The 24,079-nt window shown below is 38.1% G+C and overlaps 1 protein-coding gene and 1 long non-coding RNA gene across 2 annotated transcripts in view; both read right to left on the bottom strand.

Moving 5' to 3' along the window:
• Positions 1 to 24,079, bottom strand: part of LOC139742999 (uncharacterized) — a 99,131-nt gene that overhangs the window by 20,786 nt on the left and 54,266 nt on the right. The gene's annotated exons all lie outside the window — the stretch shown is intronic.
• On the bottom strand, positions 15,166 to 17,369 carry LOC139742998 (uncharacterized). The gene is made up of 2 exons (XM_071653506.1): positions 17,250 to 17,369; positions 15,166 to 16,937 (listed from the first exon to the last, which is right to left on the bottom strand). The coding sequence occupies exons 1-2, from the start codon at positions 17,335 to 17,337 to the stop codon at positions 15,934 to 15,936; spliced, it is 1,092 nt and encodes a 363-aa protein (XP_071509607.1). The 5' UTR covers positions 17,338 to 17,369; the 3' UTR covers positions 15,166 to 15,933.

Raw genomic sequence — 24,079 nt, 5'->3', positions numbered from 1 at the left:
AATAAATAAATTGAAACTGGACATGTATAAAAACTTGAAATATTGTTGAAATGTTCACGTAGCAATGCAAATGCAAAAGTGAGGCACACACATACATGATAGCACCTCTAAAGGAAACATTGTGGCATTAACTTTCCTTATTGTGTTATTTTCATTTAAAAATGCACACAAAAAAAAAATTACGAGGAAACTTTACTACAACCAGGGCATGACAGACATGCTTCTTGTGTGCATGGATTTGTAGCTCAATATAACAATGGAAAAGTGAGGCACACATAACATAACTCAATATCCATGAGTCAAACATTATGCATGATAGTATCTTCAAAGGAAACATTGCAGCATTTTACCTGTGTTACTTTGATTTAAGAATTCACCGAAAATGAAGAAAACTTTAAGAAATATTGTTGAAATGTTCACGTAGCAATGCAAATGCAAAAGTGAGGCACACACATACATGATAGCACCTCTAAAGGAAACATTGCGGCATTAACTTTCCTTATTGTGTTATTTTCCTTTAAAAATGCACACAAAAAAAAATTACAAGGAAACTTTACTACAACCAGGGCAAGTCAGATATGCTTCTTGTAGGCATGGGTTTGTGGCACAATGTCGGAAAATCTTACTAGCATCATACACTGACGTGTTCTTGAAGTTCGTGGCTAATGCCCAGAACGAAGCCCTCACTTGGGATTGTAGCAGTGACATGAATATGCCGCCACAAAATCAAAGAATGCTTCAAGCACGCAAGCATATTTGACGATGAAGACACAGTGGGCTTTAAAGAGTCTGTCAAATTCTTGCTTCCGGTCATCTCCAGCCTGGACTTAGTATGGTCTTGTCCAGGATGAGAAAATACTTGATGTACGTCTAGTCACTCCCTTATCTGACTAAGCAGGGCTGGCTGAAGGTGGCATCTTTAGCATCACTGAACTTCGCGCTTCTCGCTCGTGATGTATACGTTTCGCGCAGATCAACTTGGCGTTTCCCGTTTGCTAGGGCTTTCAGGTGGGAGAATCTCCAGATCAGAAGATGCTTGGGGCTGGGGTTGGAGTCTCTGCATCAGCAATGCCATGAACATTGGTTCCTACCTGAAAAGAGATTAAACATGTATAGCACTACTGATATTTCGAACTAAATTTCACTTGAATCGTTTGAGCAAATGACAAAGGCTACAATTATTATCAAATAAACTTTGCTTAACATAGAGGGAAGTTAAGTTCTCAGTGAGAGGGCACTCTGGAGGGAAAAAATATTAAAATATAATTTTACATATTGATCTTAAATACAATGTACTAATAACATATTCATCACATAACTTTTAGTTTGTGATGTACAAGTAAATATTTCTGATATATTTCGGAACATATTATTTTAAAACATTTTGTCTCATCTGGTAAACCTCAAAGCCTTGAAAAAAATTCCCAGAAATCAGATTACTTTTTGCCATCATCGGGGTGGGGCTTACTTGATATTTACATGTTCCAGACTCATAAGATATTTGATGTACATATTATTACAAATCAATAGAAGTCAGCATGCATTTTTAATCCGTAATTTAATGAATTTAAAAGAAAACTGTCAAAACACGGTAGATACCCCTACACAATACTCATTGCTGAATGTTCTAAAGTTTGTTTGAGAAGAATCGCTTCAAAAACACTGATATATCAGAGAAGAAAACTTTGCATTTCTCACGACAGCATGAGAAATTCAGATTTTTAAATTCCACCTGTTACTGAGTACATGCAGATTCTACACGAGTCTAACTTTGTAAGATACGAAGCTCAAATATTCTTCTCTAAACATGAGCTGGTACTTAAAAGCCCAATGAAACATGCATATTGATAATTCTCAAAATTGGAAGCTCAATGATGTGATCATAAACTGATTTCAAGTCTATAAACATTAAGCATATACTGTACTTACAGGCACATAGTCATTCTGCACCAGGTACTGCTGGGCATCCCTCGGGAGCATGAGAGGTCCTCTCCCTTTCTTCTACATGGGGATGTTGGGTCTGTGAAGCATCGCTGCAAGTAGTGACATTCCACAAAATTCCTATAGAATGGAACACAACACAATTTTTTTTTCAACTTTAAGTATTTCACCCATTCTCTTTAACATATTAGATATGACGTATTGTATCAGCTCTGACAATCCCTAACATTCAGTTTTCGACTTATTATCAATATCAGTCTATGAAGAGCAAACTCGTACACATTCACTTTCCTGAAAGGTGTAATAGCAATGAAGCATAAACAAATGAGTAAGTTTTACTCTTACATTTTGGACAGAAATTGTTCCAGTAATTATAATCAATGCCACAAGATCTATGAGGATTGGCGGAAGGACTTACTGTCTCCATCCATGTCTTCACATCTTCTTACGATGTCTTGCAACTAAGGGTGGTTTCGCTTGGCAAGTGCAAGATTCTATTGACGTAAAATGGCCCCCATATGTTCACCATCTCCTGCACTTTTCTCGGTACAACTGGGCAAAGTCCGTATTGATCTGAAAATAAACACAAAAACTGTGAAATATCAGTGATAAGGAAGTGGAAAATGAAAAACAGAAACGCTTGACAAAAAAAAAAGGAAGAAAACAAATATGCTTCGGGGGTATAAACGGTCGCCATAGCCACATTTCTAGATTTTTATGTAATTAATTATTTCTTATTGGTCTCGAGGGTTGTATTTCATGCTGGAGGAAAAAATGAGACCGATATCTCTGATTTTTGTTTCAGATGTTATCGTTAAAATCAATTTTTAGAAATACCAGGGATGTCTTGCATATCTAAACACCAAGAAGGGATAGTCCTGACAGAGTACTCCTTGGAGTACAAATTATACAAATAACAGGTAATTTGCATTCCCGTTATCTTAAAAAATATTAAAAGTAAAAAATAAAAAAAGGCCTCATATATTGTAAAACTTCACTACATTCTCTCACTGGTGTATGTGATGCTTAATGCATACATCTCAGCCAGAAGTGTAGATCTGTAGAATTTTTAAGTCTAGATCCTTCTACTCAAACACAGATCACCACATTGATTATGCTACAAAGAGAAAGACTGGAGTAGAATACCTTTATCCAGGTGCGAAATCTTGTTCCATTGCACGAGTTAATCCCATACATTATTTGTTTCATACAACGCCTTCAACAATAACACTAACAGACTTACTAGTTCAAGAAAGAGTCTTGAATTCAGTGCAGAAATGGCAACCATAAGGCCTAGGTGTCCAGGCCTACTACTGAGTGGTAGTAATAATAGTAGAAGTATTTTCATGGAATGCAAATCAGTAGCACATTCACATTACATACACATGTACGCAGCCGAGTGCAAGTAGCACTGAAGTTGATTATTCCAGTAAAATGAGTGACATGATGCACGCTTGATAGTAAGAGTGTTGAGTGCACACGCCAAAGGTAATTGTTTATTGTGACATCAGACTCAGTAGACCTAGTCATGCAATGGAACAGAAACTGTTTATTAATTGTAGACCCCCTATTTTAATATGGGAGTCAATAGAAATTGGTGATGTCAGCCAATATGGCCCATGCGATAGAAGTTTTTACAGTTCAGAGCTTGACGCCACTGCACTGGCATTGCAACATTGGCGCCCTAAACCCTGGGGCGCTCATCACACAGGGGGCTTCGTGTTTGGGCTGGTCGCAGTTCTATTGTAGCGCCCATAGGGTCTACGTACTATTGGTGGCCTAAACCAGGGAGCACCTCCCTGCCTAAACACAACGTTAAAAATAAAACCCATCTAACAGCATATGCCCTACATTTTATCACAGCATAGTGGGGCATGATAAGGCCTAGAACTGTGCCTTTCTACGTAGAAATTGACAAATTAAACCTTACAAGAGTGTAGGAAGGGGTGAACTGACACTAACTTGTTACTGTTACTCAGTGTTAGACGACAGTTAACCGTTATAGGCCTACGCTACAGTAGCCTGTTATGCCCATAGCTTTACCTTTCAGTCAAGACACCAACATCGTAAATCATTAGGTAGAATGGGCGCTTTATAAGAGTCCCTGTATTATTACACTTGTACTTGCAGTTTCACCGAAATAGAGCCCCCACAATACTAGTATAACGTTAGCCTACATGTAACTTGTTACAATGTTTGGATAGACACATTTAGCCATGAACAGCTAACGTTAGCACTGGCGCTTCAGGGATGGACAGCGCTGTATACAGCGGCAAGGCTCAAACTCTCCAAAAATGTAGGGCGGTTAGTGCACATCTTAACATCTTTTATCCATGGTTACTGAGTCCCAGAGTTATCAAACACATTCTTAAGCATTCATACAGTAATATGCTCACCTTTAAGCAACTTGGTCAAGCTTCCGTCAGATCATGCCCTCAAAAAACTCCGGCCTGCATGACTTCTGCCTTCAAGACCAACTCAACTGTTCGAGTCAATAGCGTTTGTTTGCAAATGGTCGATGGTAGGTAGTACGTACAAGTACTATTATAGTACATGCACAATGTACATATTGTGCACTGAATGTGTGTGTATGACTACGCTATCTAGCATCGCATGAAGCAAAGTGACGGCCAGCGCCAATTCCGGTTTTAGGCGGTTCAAGATAGCGCATGACGTCATTTACAAGTCATCTGATTGGCTGAAAGTTTAAGTCCTTGTTAGATTTAGATTGCGAACAGCTTCGACACTCAACTTTTAATCGAAGCCACCTAAAATAAGTCTTAAAGACTTTAAAATATTTTAAGTCGTAAGAAAGATTTAAAATTTAAGTCCTAGAAATTAAGAGAGTAACTAGCATTATCACTACACCCACAATTATAACAACAACCACTACTGGCTCTACTACTGCTGCTAACATACTACTAATTACTTCTAGTACTTCATCTCTTGCATTACTTCCACTATCATTGACACTACCAATATTGATAATGATAATTTAACAATCTCTAATTTCCCCAGGGTCACCTATATGGCAAGGGCACTGCTCTACCAGAACGTTTGGCCAAGGAGCTTCAAACACATGGAGATACAACGCCGGAGCAGGAAAAAAATGCTCAGCATGCCAGCGGATTAGTGCGCGAGGAGAAAGTAAAGATATTTCACTGATAACACGGTCCCCTTGGTCCCCTGGGTCCCATTTCCCCTTCCTTTATCCGAGAGGTATGATGCCGCTCGGTGCTGTAGTGTTTGCTCACTCGACCGTGTTAGCATGATGTGGGCTGGGGAGCTGTAGCATGTCGATGCTTGCGCAGTGTGTAGGGGTATCCCATGCGCATGCGCATTTATGTTCAATCGACTCTGCTGGCTTTTCTCTTCGTTCTCCAAAAAAAATCACGAAAATCGGACAAAAAATGGGTGAGTTATGATGTTATCATGTGTTTTTATGAATATCTAATTAGCTAAGTTATGATTATGATAAGTAAAATTCCGCAAATATCCACATGATGCGCAATATATGAATTTGAAGATCGAAGTCTCGTCTTTACAAACGCTTTCATCTGCACTGCGGCCAGCAGCGGCCAACTTCAGGAAAGCCGAGTTTCGAATGCTTGTTGGCCGAGATTTTCAGCTTTTTTTTCCACTCTTGTGTTTCGTATTCCTCGAGTTATGGAAAATTATCCGTAGGTCATACATTTTTTTCATGTTTTATGTTGTTGCAATTGAAAATAATCGTTGAAGAAGTGATATTTGTGAGTCATTTTGGTGTGATGTTTACGTAGCGTCTATTTGAAAGTAGCTTTTTTTATCACTCAAAGTCTTATATATGGGACTGTACAAAAGTGTCACTGAGATGACATCGGTAGTTGAATCCTCCAGCCTGCCTATGTGGCGCATGGTCTGGAATTTACATGTTCATAGCTTCCATTCAGAACATTAAAAACAAAGTACAAGCAGGCGTACTGTAGTCCGACAAGGTTCTCGATCTTAATCTTCTTGTGGATGTACAAATGACTGCATGTTTACCCGAATCGACGCTCTAACTTTGTAAATTTAATGGCTATCCCGTGCGCTGATCCCATGCATAATTTCAGTCAATATCCTGTGAGCTACATCATGTTTCACTTGAACCAGTATTTTGTTGCTTGTTTTGCTTTAGATTATTGAAAAATAATTGAATAGTGACCAAAGTGTAAATGTGAAATTTTATATGTTCATTTCATTCAGTTATTTTTCTTATTATATTAGGTTTACTTTATCATGTGAATTTATAAAATACTATTAAACAACATGACACATAAAAGATTTTTTTAAAACAAATATATGTGATTTTGTTGTGTACATTATATTCAGCTTCATAGAGCTTTAGAAAACTGATGTGATTAAGTATCACCGAATTATTATAGAATTATTTTTTTAAAATTATTATTACTGTTATTATTATCGTTGTTGTTATTGTTATTATTGTTTTTTTAGACGACAAGGACAGACACAAGGAAAAACTTCAGGACATCTGTAGATTGTGTGGTAGCGATGGTATCACATTGCCAAATAAGCGACACCAAGCAAAGTCAACATGGTCTGCTGTTATCAAAAGGGCTCTTGACATCGATGTTTCTCTCGACATTGATGATATTCATCCTCCTTCGGTTTGTGGGCTTTGCTCGAAGAAGTTATCGAGATGGCGTGAGAAGCAACGAAAGAGGCAAACTGCAAGTATCAGCATTGTTGTTCCTGATTTTGAGCCTCATGCACCGGACTGCAAATATTGTGTTTCGCATGAAGAGGAAGATGGTGGCATTCTAGATGCAGTGATGAATGCGCAGGATGTGCTCCAAGGAAAGATGGTGTTCAATCAGAGAGAGGGGAAGGTGATCATTGTCGAGTTGGATGATGAAGGCATGTCGGAGAAATGCTGCATCATTAATTGTGACGGAAGTTGGAGGGTTCGCCACTATGGCAAGGTAATAGATCCGGGAATTGACATTCTCAAAGATTTTCCGCCCAATTTGTCTCCATCGCAGATTCTAGAGTTTTTAGAAGCAATTATGAAGTCACATGTCTGCCCAGGCAATGAAGACTTTGGTGATATTAGCCCAGAAGATGTTATGAACCGTCCTGTATACCATCATCCGAGTAAATATGACTCTGTGAATGTGTCATTGAGACACAACAGTTGCCCCATCCTCAAAGGTGATGTTGGACGGTGCGGTACCTGTACCATCTACAGGACGGATCTGGGCGTTCTTCGCAAAAGGTTAAAGAAGGAGAAAGAAACAGCGAGTACGTCAAGCTTCAAGCCACATGCTCACTTGTCAAAAACGGAGATGCGTAATCGCTTGGAAAAAATGAGTAAGGAAAGGAAGGCCATGGGGGAGAACTTAGTGCGGCTACGCAAGTCCTTGCACAAGATGATCCGAAAGGAAGGGGAAATCATTGATAAGAAAGTGAGCAAGTCATTCAAGGATATTTTTCAAGCCCACAATGCCGACTTCCCAGAAGGGTCACCTGCAAAGCTTCTGTGGGAGGAACAACAGAAGTTTTTCACAAAGCCACCCCGCCAGATGCGTTGGCATCCTTCAATTCTCCGCCTCTGCATTGCAATTCACTCCAAAAGCCCTGCTGCATATGACCTTCTTCGGTCTTCCGGGTATCTCCACCTTCCCCATAAAAACACACTCTTCAACTACACACACTGCTTTGACATCAACCCTGGATACTCTTCAGACTTCCTTTCCAAGATTGCGAAGGACATAAACATTGAGTCTCTGCCACCCCATCAGAAAAATGTATCGGTCGTCTTTGATGAAATGAAGGTGAAATCAGGTCTTGTCTACACGTCAAGAGGTAAACTGGTCGGATTTACAGACCTTGGAGACATTAACAATGAACTTTTGAAGTATCGAAAAGAGGCAGAAGACAACACTACGCAGAACATTGCAACACATGCACTTACCATCATGATCCGAGGGATCTTTCATAATCTTCACACTCCAGTTGGTTTTTTTCCATGTGATGCCATGACAGCCGATCAGTTGTACCACATTATCTGGGAGGGGGTGGAGCGACTGCATTTTGCAGGATTCCATGTTCGTGCATTTGTGTCAGATGGGGCCACCACAAACAGGAAATTCTACAAATTGTGCAGTTCAGAGCACTTCACAATAAACCCCTTCAACCCTGACCACAAGATATATTTTATCTCTGATGTCCCTCACCTGATCAAAACAACAAGAAACAACTTCGAAAACTCTGGCAGCCATAACAACACCAGAAATATGATGGTAAATAGTTTTGGAATTATCGCATTGATTCATCCTCTAAGTACAAAATAGTAATGATGCTGTGTCAGTAGAAAAGTTATTCAGATTATCATGTACACGTAGGTAATGTCTCTAAAGTACTTCTTGGTCTTACATTTCTTACTTTTGATATTCATGTAGATTTAAGAATTCTTGTATATCATATATATATGTTTTTTTTTTTCATATATATATGTTTGTTTGTTTTTTATTAAAAAAAAAATGTTTCAGACTTCAATTCACCAAGTAGCCTCTTATTAGTCCTTAATTATAGTGCTAAATCATTTCCTTTGACAATTTCTGTTAGTGTAACATTATGTTTCTTGTGTAAGATCATTTGATGGTAATTCTAAATATTACTTGTTATTCTCTGTAGCTTAGAGGTGCTCCAATTTCCTGGAGACATATCCTTGATGTCAACGCTTGGGACACTGGGCACATCAATCCAGATGGTACAGCACAAGGACTGCGAATGCTCAACAAAATCACCGCAGAACATCTTAACCTGACTCCTTCATCACGCATGCGAGTTTCCCTTGCTGCACAGGTAAGAATATTATGTAATTGCTGTAAACATCATATAGCAGCAAAGCAAGGTTGTCACTACATCCATTAACCCACAGAGGAGACACTTTTGCAGTTTCTCTTAAAGGGGAAGTCCACCCCAGCAAAAAGTTGATTTGAATAAAAAAATAAAAAAATAAAAAAAGCATAATGCTGAAAATCTCATCAAAATTGGATTTCAAGTAAAAAAGCTGATTGATTTATACCCGTGCAAAGCCATGTACCTCTATGGGTTAATAGCAAAATTCAGAAATGTCAAGGAGTTTCAAACAAGCTCCTTGTTAATGTGGATTAGTTTTCTCTTGAAGCATTTAAAAATATGTGTACTTATAATAACTTAAATTGTGCATGTAATCTAATTTCATTGATTTCTGTGTTTTTGTCCTATTTATGTGAAATCATAGCTTTATTTTGAGTGCTTTTTTTATTTTTCCAAAGTATTCAATTATAGAACATGCATTTATGTTCAAACAGTAGTCGTCTGTTTTAAGCTCCTTGGTTCAGATAATCTACACTTAAGCTCCTTGGTTCAAATAATCTACCATTAATAGTACATGTAAGACTCTTATCTTTAGATAATCGATATCAAAACACATACACCTGCACACATACACCCCACACCAATTGTTTCACACAGGGTCTGTAGAAATAGTGGAATGTTCATGAATGTATCTGAACTTTTTTTTCTATTTACAGGTTCTCAGCACATCTATGGCTAGTGCTCTGAAGATGCAACAACAGCAAAGCAGTAAACCATTGGAGACATCCAGCACCATCACATTCATAGAATATTTCAACCAGTTCTTTGACTGCATGAATGTGTCGAACATCTCCCAGCACATCAAATCCCGAAATCCAGCTCTTGCCCCTTACAAATCTGTGGATGACTGGAGATTGTTGGTATGTTCAAGGAGCTTAAAACAGTTTTAAGCTCTGTGGTATGTTGTGATGTACTTGTAGATGAACAATGAAGAAGTTAAAATTGGGAGATTTAGACACATTTCAATTTCAATTTCAATTTCAATTTATTTTCATATTTCTCGATGAAAAATTACATCAAATATAACAAAATTAAATGAAATACATGACATACATAGAATATTGCAAATATGTAAACATAATAGTGGTCGATCTGTTCAGTTTGGAATCTGTGAATGAATGCTAAAGAAATATGAAGGAACCTACTTAAAAAGCGAGCTTGTTGAGCGTAGGTCCCGGTTAAAAACGAGTTTAAGATTGAGAAGGGGAGCACGGGTACAACAATGACCGGAACATAAGAGAAAAACAAAAAAATAAAAAAGTACAAATATACAGTTATATAACAAATTCTTCTCTAGTGCAGGTTAGGGATTGGAAAAGCCACATGCTGTATATAGGCGGATGAACCATTGTCGTTCTGGCAGTACAATATGACTTAATATAGTTATAATAACAATGATATCGTTCAGACAGTATTAGAAATGTGTACATTGCGTGTATTAAGAAGGGAACACATGCACCTGCAAATCCATTAAAAATTTGTTGTTAACCCTTCAAGACAAAAGGGAGTCTGGTATACATGTGCAAGTACACATTTTAATTGACCTCAGCAGATGAAACTAGACCTCAGTGTTCCATTAGGCCAACATTAAGCTACAAGAAAAATTTCTGCTGCACCCCCCCCCTTTTTAAAATAAGGGGGAAAGGCTTTTGCATAAATTATTATTATTTTTTTAATATGAGTATTATCAAGGAGCTTCAGACTGTGTTAATTCCTAATAATCTGATTTCCTTCTAATTTATTTCCTTTTAGTGGCTAGAGGAAGACTTCCTTGGCTTACTGGATGAGTGGGAGTCTGAAGGCATGCTTGTCCCCGGTCTTAAGGCAGCTGATCGCCAGAAGCTGTGTCTCAGTAAAGCAACTCTTGATGGCCTGAGATTAACGGGTGATTATAACGTAGTTCTAAACATGATTTCCTATTTCTTGTTTATTCCTTATTTCATAAAAAAATGAAAAGAAAAGGAAAAAGTATGGATAAGAGACATTGCATTTTTCTAATGTTAGGTGCAATAAAGAACTCACATGTTTTGTTTTATTCCCATTTCTTCTCTACCTGCACTTAATATTCGCGTGGTTATTTAAATTCTGGAGATTTTTCATGGTTTGTATATTGATTTGTATTATCTTTCATGCATGAACCAAGGAACTTAAAAAAGAAGCTCATTGCATGAACTTATCAAGATATTTTGTACTTTGTGTTTTTTTTTTTGTTTTTTTTTTTACAGGTTTATTACTCTTAGTCAATACAACATCCATGATCATATGCTCTTTCTTCCCTTTTATTTTGCCATAAACATTTCTTTCAGAGTGTTTTCACATTTTTTTTGTGTGTGTGTGTCTTGTTAATACCACAGTGCGCTCATTTGTTCAACTTGCCAAGGAGCTTCTCTTGGAGGATGGTGTGGAGTTTGTTCTTTCAGAAAAATTCAGCCAAGATCCTTTGGAAGAGTACTTCAGTCGTCAGCGAGGAGTTGGAGGACGGTTTGACAACCCTGATGTTCATCAGTTTGGCTCAAACATTCTGCCACTGCATGTAGCAGGTTCAAGCATTGCAGTCTCAGCAAAAGCTAATGTGAAGTCACAAAAACGAAAAACTGCTGTGGATTCTACTCCTTTGCAGAGTAGAAAGAGAAAGCGATGAATGTTTGCAATCTTGACATTTGCCTGTGATTCTCATTTGTTTTCACGACATGTGAAATAACGTTTTGATTTATTTCTTGAATAAGAAGCCAGATTTACACGAGCACATGGCATGCACAATAATCGGCAATAAGCATGTTAAGTCTAAGGTTTGAACTCCTCTAACCTGTTTTTGGTTGGTTTGCTTAATGAAGTCTTATTCCTTTGACTAAACAAATGTTGGAGAAAAAAACTGATAATACTTCAACTGATGTTTCTATGGAGTATGCAGCAGTAATTATTTTTCAACAAATGATATTATACGAGTAACTCCACGCCTCGATCCATTTCTTGGGATCACAGAAATCTATTCAATTTAAAGAGAAGATTTGACTTTTTCTGTACGAGGAAATGACACATCGTACATAATGTCTATTGCATTGACTTACATGCAGACCTATTGGACTTGATTTGAAGGTCACCTTGTGCAACGTTTACTGTATTTCACGAGTGAAATTAGTCAATTGTAAATGGAAGCGTGCATCTCTTTTGTATATTCTAAGAGTTCTTTAAATTTTCCATTTTATTTGAAAGTCAGTGTGAAATCGGAACAAAAGTGCAATTCAATACAATGGGCAAAAAAATTGAGCTCGGTTATTGACCTTTCTGATGCATTTCTTTTGAAAGGATGATTAACCCTACTTTAACTAGGCTTTTTTGAAATCAGCTTTTAAATTGTTAAATTGCCCCCCTTCAGATCTTGGTCATATCTCTGATGTGAAATTTTGCTGATTTGCACATAGGTTGAGGTTATTAGACCACATTTTCAGTCTTCAGAATGTCCATTCCTGTCATCACGTCGAGTATGCTATAGACTTCTATTTGCACGCTCCTCATGGAAACAGAATTGAACTATCACTGTAGTCATTTGCTTTATGATAAACCTACATTGAACATGCGGAGTTTCAAATCATAATAGTTTTATTAGATGATAATGATCAACAGTCAAACATACATGTACCTCAGCTTCGAGACCGAAACTGTGCAGCTTCAGGTAGGAGGCTACTGTAACCAAGGAGCTTTGTTTGAAGGTCCTTACTGTCACCTTATTGCTCCTTAGTCCTATACCTAGCACCCTGCCCCGCTAGCTCCGGCTAACTAGAGACCCATTGCACCGCTGTTAGTGCTGAATAAACAGCTACAACTGCTGCACTGAATGTGCAATGTTCATGTACTTACAGTTCATTTATGAGGCCAATATCACTGGATCTATGCCCCTTCACAGAATTCAAAGATGTTGAAATCCCTATCCTGAATGTTCTCACTTCATATTTTACTATATTGACTTAGATGAAATGGATGAAAATTGACTCGTGTGTATGATCACCAAGCTAAGCTCCTTGGTCCCTCATGTACAGATTTGTGTAAGTTCTCCACGCAAGAAACCTAACAAAACTGTACACAATACATTGCAGTCTGAATGCAAGTAAACATGGGCGGGGCGGGGCCACCACTTGCTCTCAAGTATTATATTTTTTAAATAACTTTCTCATACTGTATACAGCTGTATTTATTTGTTTTCAACTTTTATTAGTGTTGTTTTAAAGGTAATCGTCAGTAACGCTTTTTCGATCAACAACAAATCTATAATTTTTATTTTTACTCCAAGAAAATAATTCTTTATGAATTCTGACTAACAACAGAAATTGCATTGGATTTGTAGGTGAAAGCTCTTTTTTTTTTTTGGTTTGTTTTGTTTGTTTTAAATTTGGGGCTTGATATGCACTTGTTAAATGTTGCATGACTCTCGAATTGCATATCTGGGTATACGGTCATGAAATATCGCGTTGCATGCTATTAAAGTAACAAATTTATCACCAAAAAAAATTGACTTGTGCTGCTTTTCATCATGATTGAGGAGGTGTTACAGGGATCTAGAGTTGTAAAATAATCATACACTGTATCACATTTCATATGAATATTAGTATGGTCAAGGAGCTTCTGAATCTCCTTGGTATGGTTTTATGTGAGAAGAACTAATGTTAAAGAGGTGGGAGGGGGAGAGATAGAGAATATAAGAGAAAGAGCAAAAGAGAGTCAGTGATAGAGCTAGAAAGGCAGAAGAGAGAGAGGAAGAGAGAGAGAGGTACAGGGAGAGAGAAAGAAAGAAAGAGGGGAGATATACAGGAGAAGATAGAGATTTCCTACTTTCTTTGGATTTATGTTCATGCACTGGTCAGGAGAAAAGCATTTGAAAAAATGAAAATTACAATTCACATAGACAAACATATGTTTAGTAGATGTGTCAATGGGGTGTTTCGAAACATTTTTTTTTTTTTTTTGCTAAAAAAAAAAGGTGTTTTAAGACATGTTTTAAAACATGTGTCAAAACACGCTATGTTTTTTCGCCGACCCTGATTACTTGTTACTTTTTGTTGGGAAAGAAAATGCTAATTTTTCTCTTTTAATTTCATGTCCTGTCATTTTGATACTTTTTCTCTAGCCCTCATTCCCTCCTCTTCCTTTCTTTCTCTCTCTCTCTCTCTTTCTCTCCATTATTCAGGCTCCTTGTCGAGAGCAAATAAAGGTCGTGATATGCTATGCATTTGTATATTTCATAATTGATTTCATATCATAAATAACAACTTGAATGTTGCTTCTTGCTCTGTCAATGTAACTTTCATACCAAAAAAAAAAAATCATGATCAATATAAACACTGTACAGTCCTGACATCACCATGTGCACATTTTATTTATTTTTTCCAGATGAACAGGAATGGTGCAAAATTTGCTGATAAAGATGCATTTACTTTGTCTTCGAATTATATCAGCTTACACATTCATGTCACTGTCTATTTAGCTACCTGTGTGATAATTGCAAATCGTGTCTGAAGGAGGTTTAAGAATTTTTTTTTTCAAGTATTTTTTTTTTTAAGTACAGTGGACTCCCGTTATAACGAAGTCCTCGGGACCGGCAGTTTTCTTTCGTTATTATCGGAATTTCATTATAACCGAAAATAAACAATAGAAATACATGCAGTGGATGACATTGCAGCCCAAATTTTTACTTCGTTATGACCGGAATATTATAACCGTGTTCGTTATAACGGGAGTGCACTGTATTATCTATGGCAATTTTCACTTGCAAAATGAAAATGTATCTTGTCAACATTTAGTACATACTGGCAAGGTCTAGCAATACAACTGCAAAGCTGTTACTTGAGACCTGCATTGTGACTGGACAAGCTGTCAAATATATCTTTGTTACATCTAAAATTGATGCATCTTTATCAGAGCTGTTATCATCATTATCATCATTATTTTAGTGGTCATATTCTGTTTCGTTTGTAGATAATTTATATAACATTGTAAGCTATAACACTATTTCATTTCATTTCATTTCATTTTATTGTTTCTGCATGGTACAACATAATCAACTCTGATCACTTTCAGATGTAAACACATGATTTATAATAATTTATGGCTGATTTTGCACATGACAGGTAATCAAATCATAGTGATAAAGAACGAACACATAATGATAACAAACAAAAAAGTCAAGGTACCATACAGGAGGATCCCCAGTAAGCCGAACTTGATATTGGGGCCTCATACAAAGATAAATAAATTAAGAGTTTTTACAAGACAACCTAATTTTACACAACAAAAACAGTTACACAACAAAACATACACGGACAGGAACGCAGGTGATGCTAAGAAAGAAAAACAAAGAAGAAGGGGGCAGCGATTATGAAAGATGGTGAGAAAGAACAGGAGAGAGAGAAATAGAGAGACTCCTCGTTCACTGTACAATAACACACTATGCAAATACAACATTATTGCAGGTGCATTCACCCTGTTGCCAGGTAACTGCTGGGTGGTATCAGCGTACGGACCAAGCCAGATCGGGGATATCTCATGTGCACATGGGTACAAACGACCCTTCATTTTTCTCCGTTGGTTAGGCACTTAACTCAATTCAAAGCGATATAATGCAGCAGCTTGCCCAACATAGCAATTTATGAAACTCGTATTCTAGCAAAGAATGGACCTGTAGATGAAGTGACCAGAATGGTTAATCAATGAACACTTAGGGATCTATTTCATTGTGCTAGCTGTTTTTAATGTATACATTAACAAACTTCTTTTCTGTTAATATGTGTATTGCCAAATACAAAGCTTGCTGAAGGATGGATGTACAATGTTACAACGTACAATACTGACAGGCACCATTAATAAAGATTCCATGAATAATCACAGCATTACAGCATTTAGCTTCATCAGTTGTTATACATGGACAATTGCTCTCCTCTCCATCTGTTCTTAATTTTAGGAATGAATGTTGACCAAAGTTGTACTTCAAACTGTATAACTGAAAAATTTTTTGTTTTTTTGACATCAATGATCCCAGATTATACTACCGGTAGAAATTAAGGACAATGTTGCTGATTGTCACAAATGATTCGCTCATTACTTCTGAAGAGTTTTCCTTAAACTCTTTTCTCCTTTGCGTGCTATTTTCTTACTCCTTTTTTTCTTTGCTTGTTCCTCTTTGCGTAGATTTAGAAACACTCGTACAAAGGCATTAACCCTGATCTTTACCCAGTATCTTACAACAGTAAGCAGCAATGTTTGTGCTTCACTTTCAGTCAAATCTTCAATGAGGGAGGTCCAACAATGTAGAACATGTTCACTTTGCAGTAAAGCTTTGGTCAACAAGCCTCCAAGGTCAGGAGATTGAGCAAGATTCATATTAAGTGTTCTTTTTGTTTGAATTTCCATGGCCCGGAACAGCATGTAAACATTGTCCTTAACACGGAAAAGCCCCCCTCTATTAACAAGATTCGTCCAAGTACATGTGTACTCAAGAAATGTATCTGCAACAATGTCTTCATCTGAACCCCTCCAAGATTGTAAAGTCCTGTAGAATTTGGAGTTTGTCTTGGTGTATCTTTTACTTAATGCGAAAGGGATGTAGCCAGCCACATATCTCAAGACATTTTCATCATGCTCTGTGAGATTTGCTGAGTCATCAGTCTGGATTTCATCGGGCTGAATGAGTCTCCGGTGTGTGATGATGTGAAGAAGTTGGCGCAGTATATACTGAAGTGAAAGATGTGAAGTTTGGGGTGAGGATGTTATGTTGCTCTGAAGAAGAAGTGTCTGCCAGGTATGTTGTAGAGATGTCTGCGTTCGAAGGCGGTGAAAGGCACTGCAAATTTTCTCGTTGGCTGCTGGTCCAACAGGAAATGCATCACCAGCACATGCACAAGTATGTACGCTCTCAACAAGTCCAAGGGCTGATTTCCTGCTCTCATCGGTCGGGGACTTTAACAAAAGTTCACAAACTCTAATGACTTCTCGGCCTGTAGGGTAGTTTTTTAAATGATCATCCTTTTGTGCCCTTTCAAGTGCTTCCTTATAGATGTCGTACCCTGCTTCCATGACACTCTTAACGACCTTGGAGCCGTGCACTAGAAAAGAAAAAGGACAACAGGCTTTAAAAATTTTCTTCATTAAGAAATGTACATATATAGTTTACGTTGTTGATGAAAGAGAAATTAGATTGAAATGGGGGAAAAAAAGAATGAAACCTCATATACATGTACTTTTAAATTCACCAACTAAATTTGTGAAGTACCAGTCATTTCTATTTTTTCCTCAATTTTTTTTTCAATGTTACATTTAAGAACTACATGTATGCCTTTTGATTTTAAAATTCATCAAATTGCTCTTCCTTAAATGACCAGAATTGGACCCAATTTTGGGTATACACTTGTACTTACATGGAATCACCTTCTGTTGTTGCTTAGGCAGTTTCGGTTGTTGATCAGACGAAGATCCTGGTTCATGCTGTTCATATGATTGTTCCATATGGTCATCTGAAGATGAGGATTAAAGAAGAGGTAATCAGCTTGATTCCTATTGGACCTATTAATATTTTGATACATGCAAATAAAACATACAAGCACAAAGCAGCAAGTATAACTATAGAGAAAAGGAAAGAGAATTTTTGTCATTTTATTAATTTTTCTCAAGAGCCCTCCGTCAGCTCCTAAACAAAATCAGGCTGAGGGTGCAAAGCCACTTCGACATACTAGTAGTCAAATACACTACTAGTACACTGTAGGTAGATCATTATTGACAATAAAAATTATGGGATTTTCATTTTAAGACTTGTTCATGCCATGTACTGTAGCAATGATTCTGCAATGACATACTCGGATATCAAATTTCCCCTGAATACAAGCCCGACACCAACCCCCCCCCCCCATCATATTTCTTGTTAGCAGCAGCAGTAACTGCAGTATCCTTATGACTATCGCTTAAATTATTTTTATCATTGGTAAATTACTTATCATTTTTATTTTTAATCAGCATTGCATCACGACTGTTATTTGATTACTGTAACCATTAATTTGTATTATTGTAAGTGTAACTATTTCTTTTGGAGACACATTATTATTTTTTTTTTCAAATGGAAATGATTATCATTAATATTAGTGACGTGGTAGGTCTATTATAAATCAAGTAGGCCTATTAACTGGCTACTATTTAATACCTCTCTGAAGTACTATCAATTATCAGAAAATATTATCTGTGGCAGACAGGGCCTGAGTGTTAATCATTTCAAGGAGCTTCAAACAGTGTGTTTGAAGCTCCTTGGTTTTCGTATTGTAAAGTCTACAGCTCAAATGATCCAACTTTCAGTGTTCAAAAAAAAACTTGCTCAGCGATCATCCAGACCACCACCTCCTGCAGCTGCATATGCTGACACTGACTGTACCTATCGATTTTTTATTTATTTTTTTTTTTTTTTGTAATGATATCACTCAGTAAGAACAATGAATTCAACGGTACCTTTTTTAGTTTCCGAATTAAGTTCAACATCCCCTTCCAATACGTCGTCTGTCTCATCGGCATCGCATAACTCGCAAAACCAATCCGATTTTCCAGCACTCCCGTGCCCGTGCAGCTGCAGTCCAACACATTCGGAGTGGTAAATACCGATTGTACACGAAACATTAGAACAGGATATGAGATTAGATGTTTTGGGGATGGAACAAATACATATCACGTCTCTATCATCCAGTGTCAGTGAAGACGAAGTCATTTTTGTTTTGTCCGCCACGGAATTACGGAAGCTTGTCAAGCAATTAACGAGCGCGATGAGTTAGCTAGCTAATACACGCTACAGTACAGTATCGCCATAGAGCTGTATGGCTAAACATCACCGAATATCGCTTCGCGTCCACAATGCATTGCGAGAACGTTGACTTCCGATGACGTATTTGTCCACAATGCATTGCGAGAGCGTTGACTTCCGATGACGTATTTTTCCGCGGGGCTTTCGAATTGCGGTCAGAGTGACATTCCAGTAGATTAGATAAGGGTCAACCACCCACTGTTTTACGACGGCGGCATCACAGCTTACTTCTAAAGGAAAGTGAGCGTTGTATCTCCATGTGTTTGAAGCTCCTTGGTTTGGCCAAGAAAACTACCCAAGCATAGCCTGGCAGGTATTCATGCGTACACCTGGGCCAACACAAATATCGCGGGTATTTACAGTACAGTGCATACAAATATCATCATACATAACATACTGTAGTATCTATAATGTCACTCCAAAGAATATAAGAATTAGGCTGGATTTACACCAGGAATCTCTCTTTTTAAGTCTAAGGCCTCATCCACTGTATTATAAGCAACTGCTCTGCACACAGGAGGATAAAATGTCAGCTAACATTTTGACATTTAGTTGGTCATTCTGTAAAAGCTAGATATTTTCACAGCATGAAATTTTTGCGAATTGCCACTGGTCAACATTCAATGCATAGAGCATAGACAAAACTTTTGCATGCATTTTAATTTTGTGAATCTTTTCTCTCGCAAAATTCATTAAATTAAACTGCATGCGATCATTTCTTGTTGATATGATAAGTTAATATGCATAACAGATGTATCCATTTTTATCAAGTATATATTTATAATCTATTAAAATGTTTGAGAATAAATCTGCTGAAAAAAACAAAGAAAAGCACTGAAAATGAAATACATGTGATAACTTCATTGATATCTTCAAAAATATTTCTTGACATGTAACATGTGTGACCTTACTTTAAAAACTTTGAAAACGGTGTTAACCTATTTTTGCATTAAAAACTCTCCATATATTTCAGCAAAATTCTGAACTGACATGTTGAAGTCAAAACTGCATTTCTGATATTGTAATAACCTCCTAAAATAGGTTTATTTCTCCTCTGGTTCCCAAATTGGATCTTGTTTATTGGTGATACACTCTAACTTCTCTCTTGTTTTCTTCCCCTTTCAATACAAATGTCAGACATTTTACCCATGCCAAATGCAACAGGAAATTAGAACTTGCAAAGCTTGCAACAAACGACAGTGTCAAATATGGCACATAACACTAGTTCGCGCCTCCAAACACCATAGCTCAACAAACAAAAACAAAGGGAAATACAATGTGCACACACAGGAATTATCAATGGAGGTCGCAGACCTGACAGCTATTGGATGTTAACAATAATGGGAAGCGTGACTTGAGATTTTCATTTCCTGAAACTATGGATTGTACATGGCAACTAGGAACATTTGTTAATTCACACAATGTCAACGGCCCCATATGTGCAGCACATACAGGGGTTTCAGTCAACAAAATCTTATTGTTTGGAATCATGTTTCTGAATCGCCCTTCTATTCATGCTTTACAGTTATGAGCCACTAAAGGCCTGTGCATGTATATCAGAAAATAGCGGCTTTTTAAGAAGATTTTGCAACACCACGCAAAAACTGTTTCAATTCTTGTGAGTAGACACACAAAAAAATCACTTGCTTTCAAGATCCTCATTGTGATGCCAATGTCAGTCCGTTTTGATATTTGTGTCTAGGATGTCAAACACGCGACAACAAAATCATTTTTTTTTTACACCATGGTTCAACTCGCTGTGCTTTGCGTGATTGAGGGTACTGAAGAATGAGGAATGTTCGCATGCATTTTAATTTCGCGAATTTTGCGAGCACTGAGATGCGCGAAATTAAAATGCATGCGAAAGTTCTTGTTGACACTATATGCATTGAATGCCAGTTGCACTTCGCAAAAATCTCATACTGCTAAAAAGGCCGTCGGCTCTAATTCGCGAAAATTTCATACTGTGAATATATCATGTTTTACAGCATTCTGAACTGAGGTCATACTGCATAAGCAGTTCTCGATTTGAAGTGCTCCACTCACAGCCAAGTGATTTTTTTTTCTGTTGATGTGTGAATGGCAGTGATTAATATTGATTTCTATCCCCCTGTTCAGACGCAAACCAGTTTATACCAAAACTCCATTAAAAAAAACATATAAAGAACCACTGTACAGCTTGCAGACCGTTTAGATGCTAATCTCAACCATATGGGAAAACATTGCATATATGAGCAGTTGCCCACTGCTCATGTTGTTATGGTCATGACATCGCACGAGAGACAGGCATATAGGGACACCTTTTCGCGCGCACTCCCATTACGCCCTGCCCAGTTATACCGTTCTATGGTCGCCATACGTTCAGACGCTCACGGACATGAAGCAATGCTGATTCGGTATCAAGATCTGGTACAGCTTATACCGTTTTGGTCTAAATTTTGTGCTTCTTAACACCCTGTGATTGCTTTCCAACAATCAATGATAAGATTATATATGTGAATGGGATTTCAGACAGTGACATCCTTGTCCATGCTGACAACAAAAGGCAAATGACATGAAATACGACAGCTCTGCAACATAGTGGTATCTTAGATCTTAAAGGCATAATTTACCATTCACAGATGAAACAAAAATCCAGCTTGAGTGCTTCAAAATAGTTCTAAAATGTGAGTTAGGGATAGAAACAACCAATATAAAAATTTGAATCCGTGTACAGAGTAATCGATGTTAAGTACTGTTAAATATACAAAATGTGAACATAATCATATAAGAATGTTTCCATGACTAAACCGTCTACAGTTATGGCTTATTGAGGAAAATACTAATATCTCCTTATATTTTAGGTTTTATTGCAAATATTTCATATGGTAGGATGTTTTGTGATACAACAGACCAACACATTATATGCATCAAATGTAACATCTTGAACATTTTTTAAGTCACTGTTGCCAAAATTACATTTTACCGCTTTAAAAAAAAAAAGACAGAGAAAATGTTCCTTGGTAAATCTCAAGGCCATCTCCAGGCACAGAAATTGATCACAGGAAAAAAGGAGGACAATTACAGGAAATCTCCACTTTTTGCACGACTCAATAAATACCAGAGTGGTTGTAAATTTGGCATCTATTCGATAACAGGTGTCACACAGACAAAAATTGGAAGGGGGATGAGGAAGGACTTGAAAGGGACTTTGTGGAAACAAAGAAGGCCACTGCCTTTCATGTGCAACAAGAAAATGAATTCACATTGGCATGACATCTTTTGTACATCAGAGTCTACAGACAGAGATCCCTGGTTTAATCTTTTCCTTTGTGTGATTATCATTCAGAAGTCAACTACATCAAATATTTACCTTCTCTTGTAACACATGTGTGTGCGAATGAAACGAAGTGGGATGAAAAGCTGAATCACCAGGCATGGAACATACTGACTGGCAGGAAGGACCAAGACTGGAGGTGTTCACACGGCAGTTTGGGAGTAAGATTTGGATTGTTATTCCAAACACTGATGTTTGGATTGCGATCCAAATCTCACAAATTTGTTGTGTGAATGCCCGGCAAGGTGAAAATCGTGATTCGGATTGAGATTAGTATAATACTATTCAATACAAATTTCTCGAATAAATGTGATGCTCTGCACCGTGCCATAAGAGTCCCATTGGAACAGAGATATGAACATCAATGTTTTTTTTAGCCCACAATTCATCACCTGTTCTTGCTAGGGGCTTGGGCAGCCACAGCACGTTCCGTATTCCTACCACAGCGAGAAAACTAAGCCACATGTGAACAGGTCTGTAGATAATGCATACACTGCATGGCAATGATGTGTGTGTGTGTGTGTGTAGGCCCAGGCTTGCGTTCAGTGTGCAGCGAAGGATGAACGCACATGACGCACATAAAGTCCCGGTCACACAGCACTCCACGTCTAAATCACGTACAAAAAAGTTATGAAAATCTGGTGGACGTGGTCGTAAGTGGTAATTTGTTGGTCAATTTTGGTTTGGCCGTGCTTTGTACGTGGTATGACCGTTGGCGGCTGTTCCACTGCTGAAGCACTGCCTAAGCACGGCTAACCACGTCCAGCCACGTGTGTGTACGCGGAAAAAACCATTTGTCAGCGATGAGCCGCTAAACACACGCTATTTCCAGTGATACCAACGCGAAACACGCGTCAGATGACCGTGCTATGACCGTGCGCTGCCCATGACAGACCGCTAAACTTTCGCGTCTTTACCGCATCTCCCCAAGTTTCAATCACTGCCGGAATACGGATTATCATGTGTGTTTCACGTGTGTTGCACGTCTTTACCACATGTGTCGCCAGTGGCTGTCTGCAGAATAAAATTTTGAGCAGTTCAAAACTTTTTACCGCGTCCGACGCCGTTCTGATTTTTCCCTGCGTCCTGCCACGTCTATAAATCGACCATAGCTCGTCCTAAACTCGACATCAACGCAAACAACATCATCTGCTTCATGGGAGACCACTTTTTGATGTGTTTTGGCCGTGATTAAGCCGTAGAGCGCTGTGTGACCGGGGTTTAACTGTGCTGCATGCTGAGTAGCTCTAGTTGTTGGGGGTCAGGCTAAGCTCAAAAGCGTTCCGCTCAAGTGCATTAGTAAGATTTTCAGTTGTCGTGTGAATGGCTGCCAAAAAGCACTGATGCTCCGTTCATGATTATTCAGATGATTTTTTGCCTCGTTTGAACGGTGATCTGAAAAGTGAGATTTGGATCGCCATTTGGATCACATCCAAATCTCACTCCTTCTGCCATCGGAACATGCCCAATGTCTTTCTTTGCTTGGACTCACATGAACAGATGTCTACCTCCCTAGATCCAACCAGATAAGCAGAGAAGAGTAAACCAATGTATTCCTATTGAATTGATAGCCAACAATTGCTCTTGTTACAATTGTGGCCCTGAGAAAACTGACTCATATCTAAAGAGGCTGGGAAACCCTGACGTCACTGACGTTCCCTATTCACTTTTGTCTTCCTTTGTTTTTTCAATTATATATTTTAAGCAAGAATGCCAGATTTTCTGCAAAATATATATGTTCTATTTTTACGACTAGATAGCTACTAAAGCAGAACAGTGCTGACAAAATTGCAAAGTGTGACTCGAGTCATGTGTTACGTTTGCTCAGGTGAGGTATGTACACTTCCCCTTTTGTGATATCACTGTGGAAAAAAGGGAGAAAAAAACATCATTAAAGGGTCTCTCCCTTGGAGGAGGAGTCACCATGACTGCCATAACTGGTCAATCACCGCATCTTGTGTGACTCAAAAGACCAAAAAATGGTTTGGGCTCTCACCAAGAAGGCGACTCCAGCGTGAGGTGTGAGAAGTCTCCAAAGAAGGTGGCAATTTATTTGTCGGGAAGTCACGGGGACATTGCCACAATGTCTCTGC

This window comes from Diadema antillarum, unplaced genomic scaffold, assembly GCF_040938485.1.
Source record: "Diadema antillarum isolate AM-2024a unplaced genomic scaffold, OU_Dant_1.0 seq00001041_RagTag, whole genome shotgun sequence".
NCBI classification, from domain to species: Eukaryota; Metazoa; Echinodermata; class Echinoidea; order Diadematoida; family Diadematidae; genus Diadema; species Diadema antillarum.
Note: the sequence above shows the minus strand (reverse complement) of the source record. Positions and strands in the feature narration are given on the sequence as shown.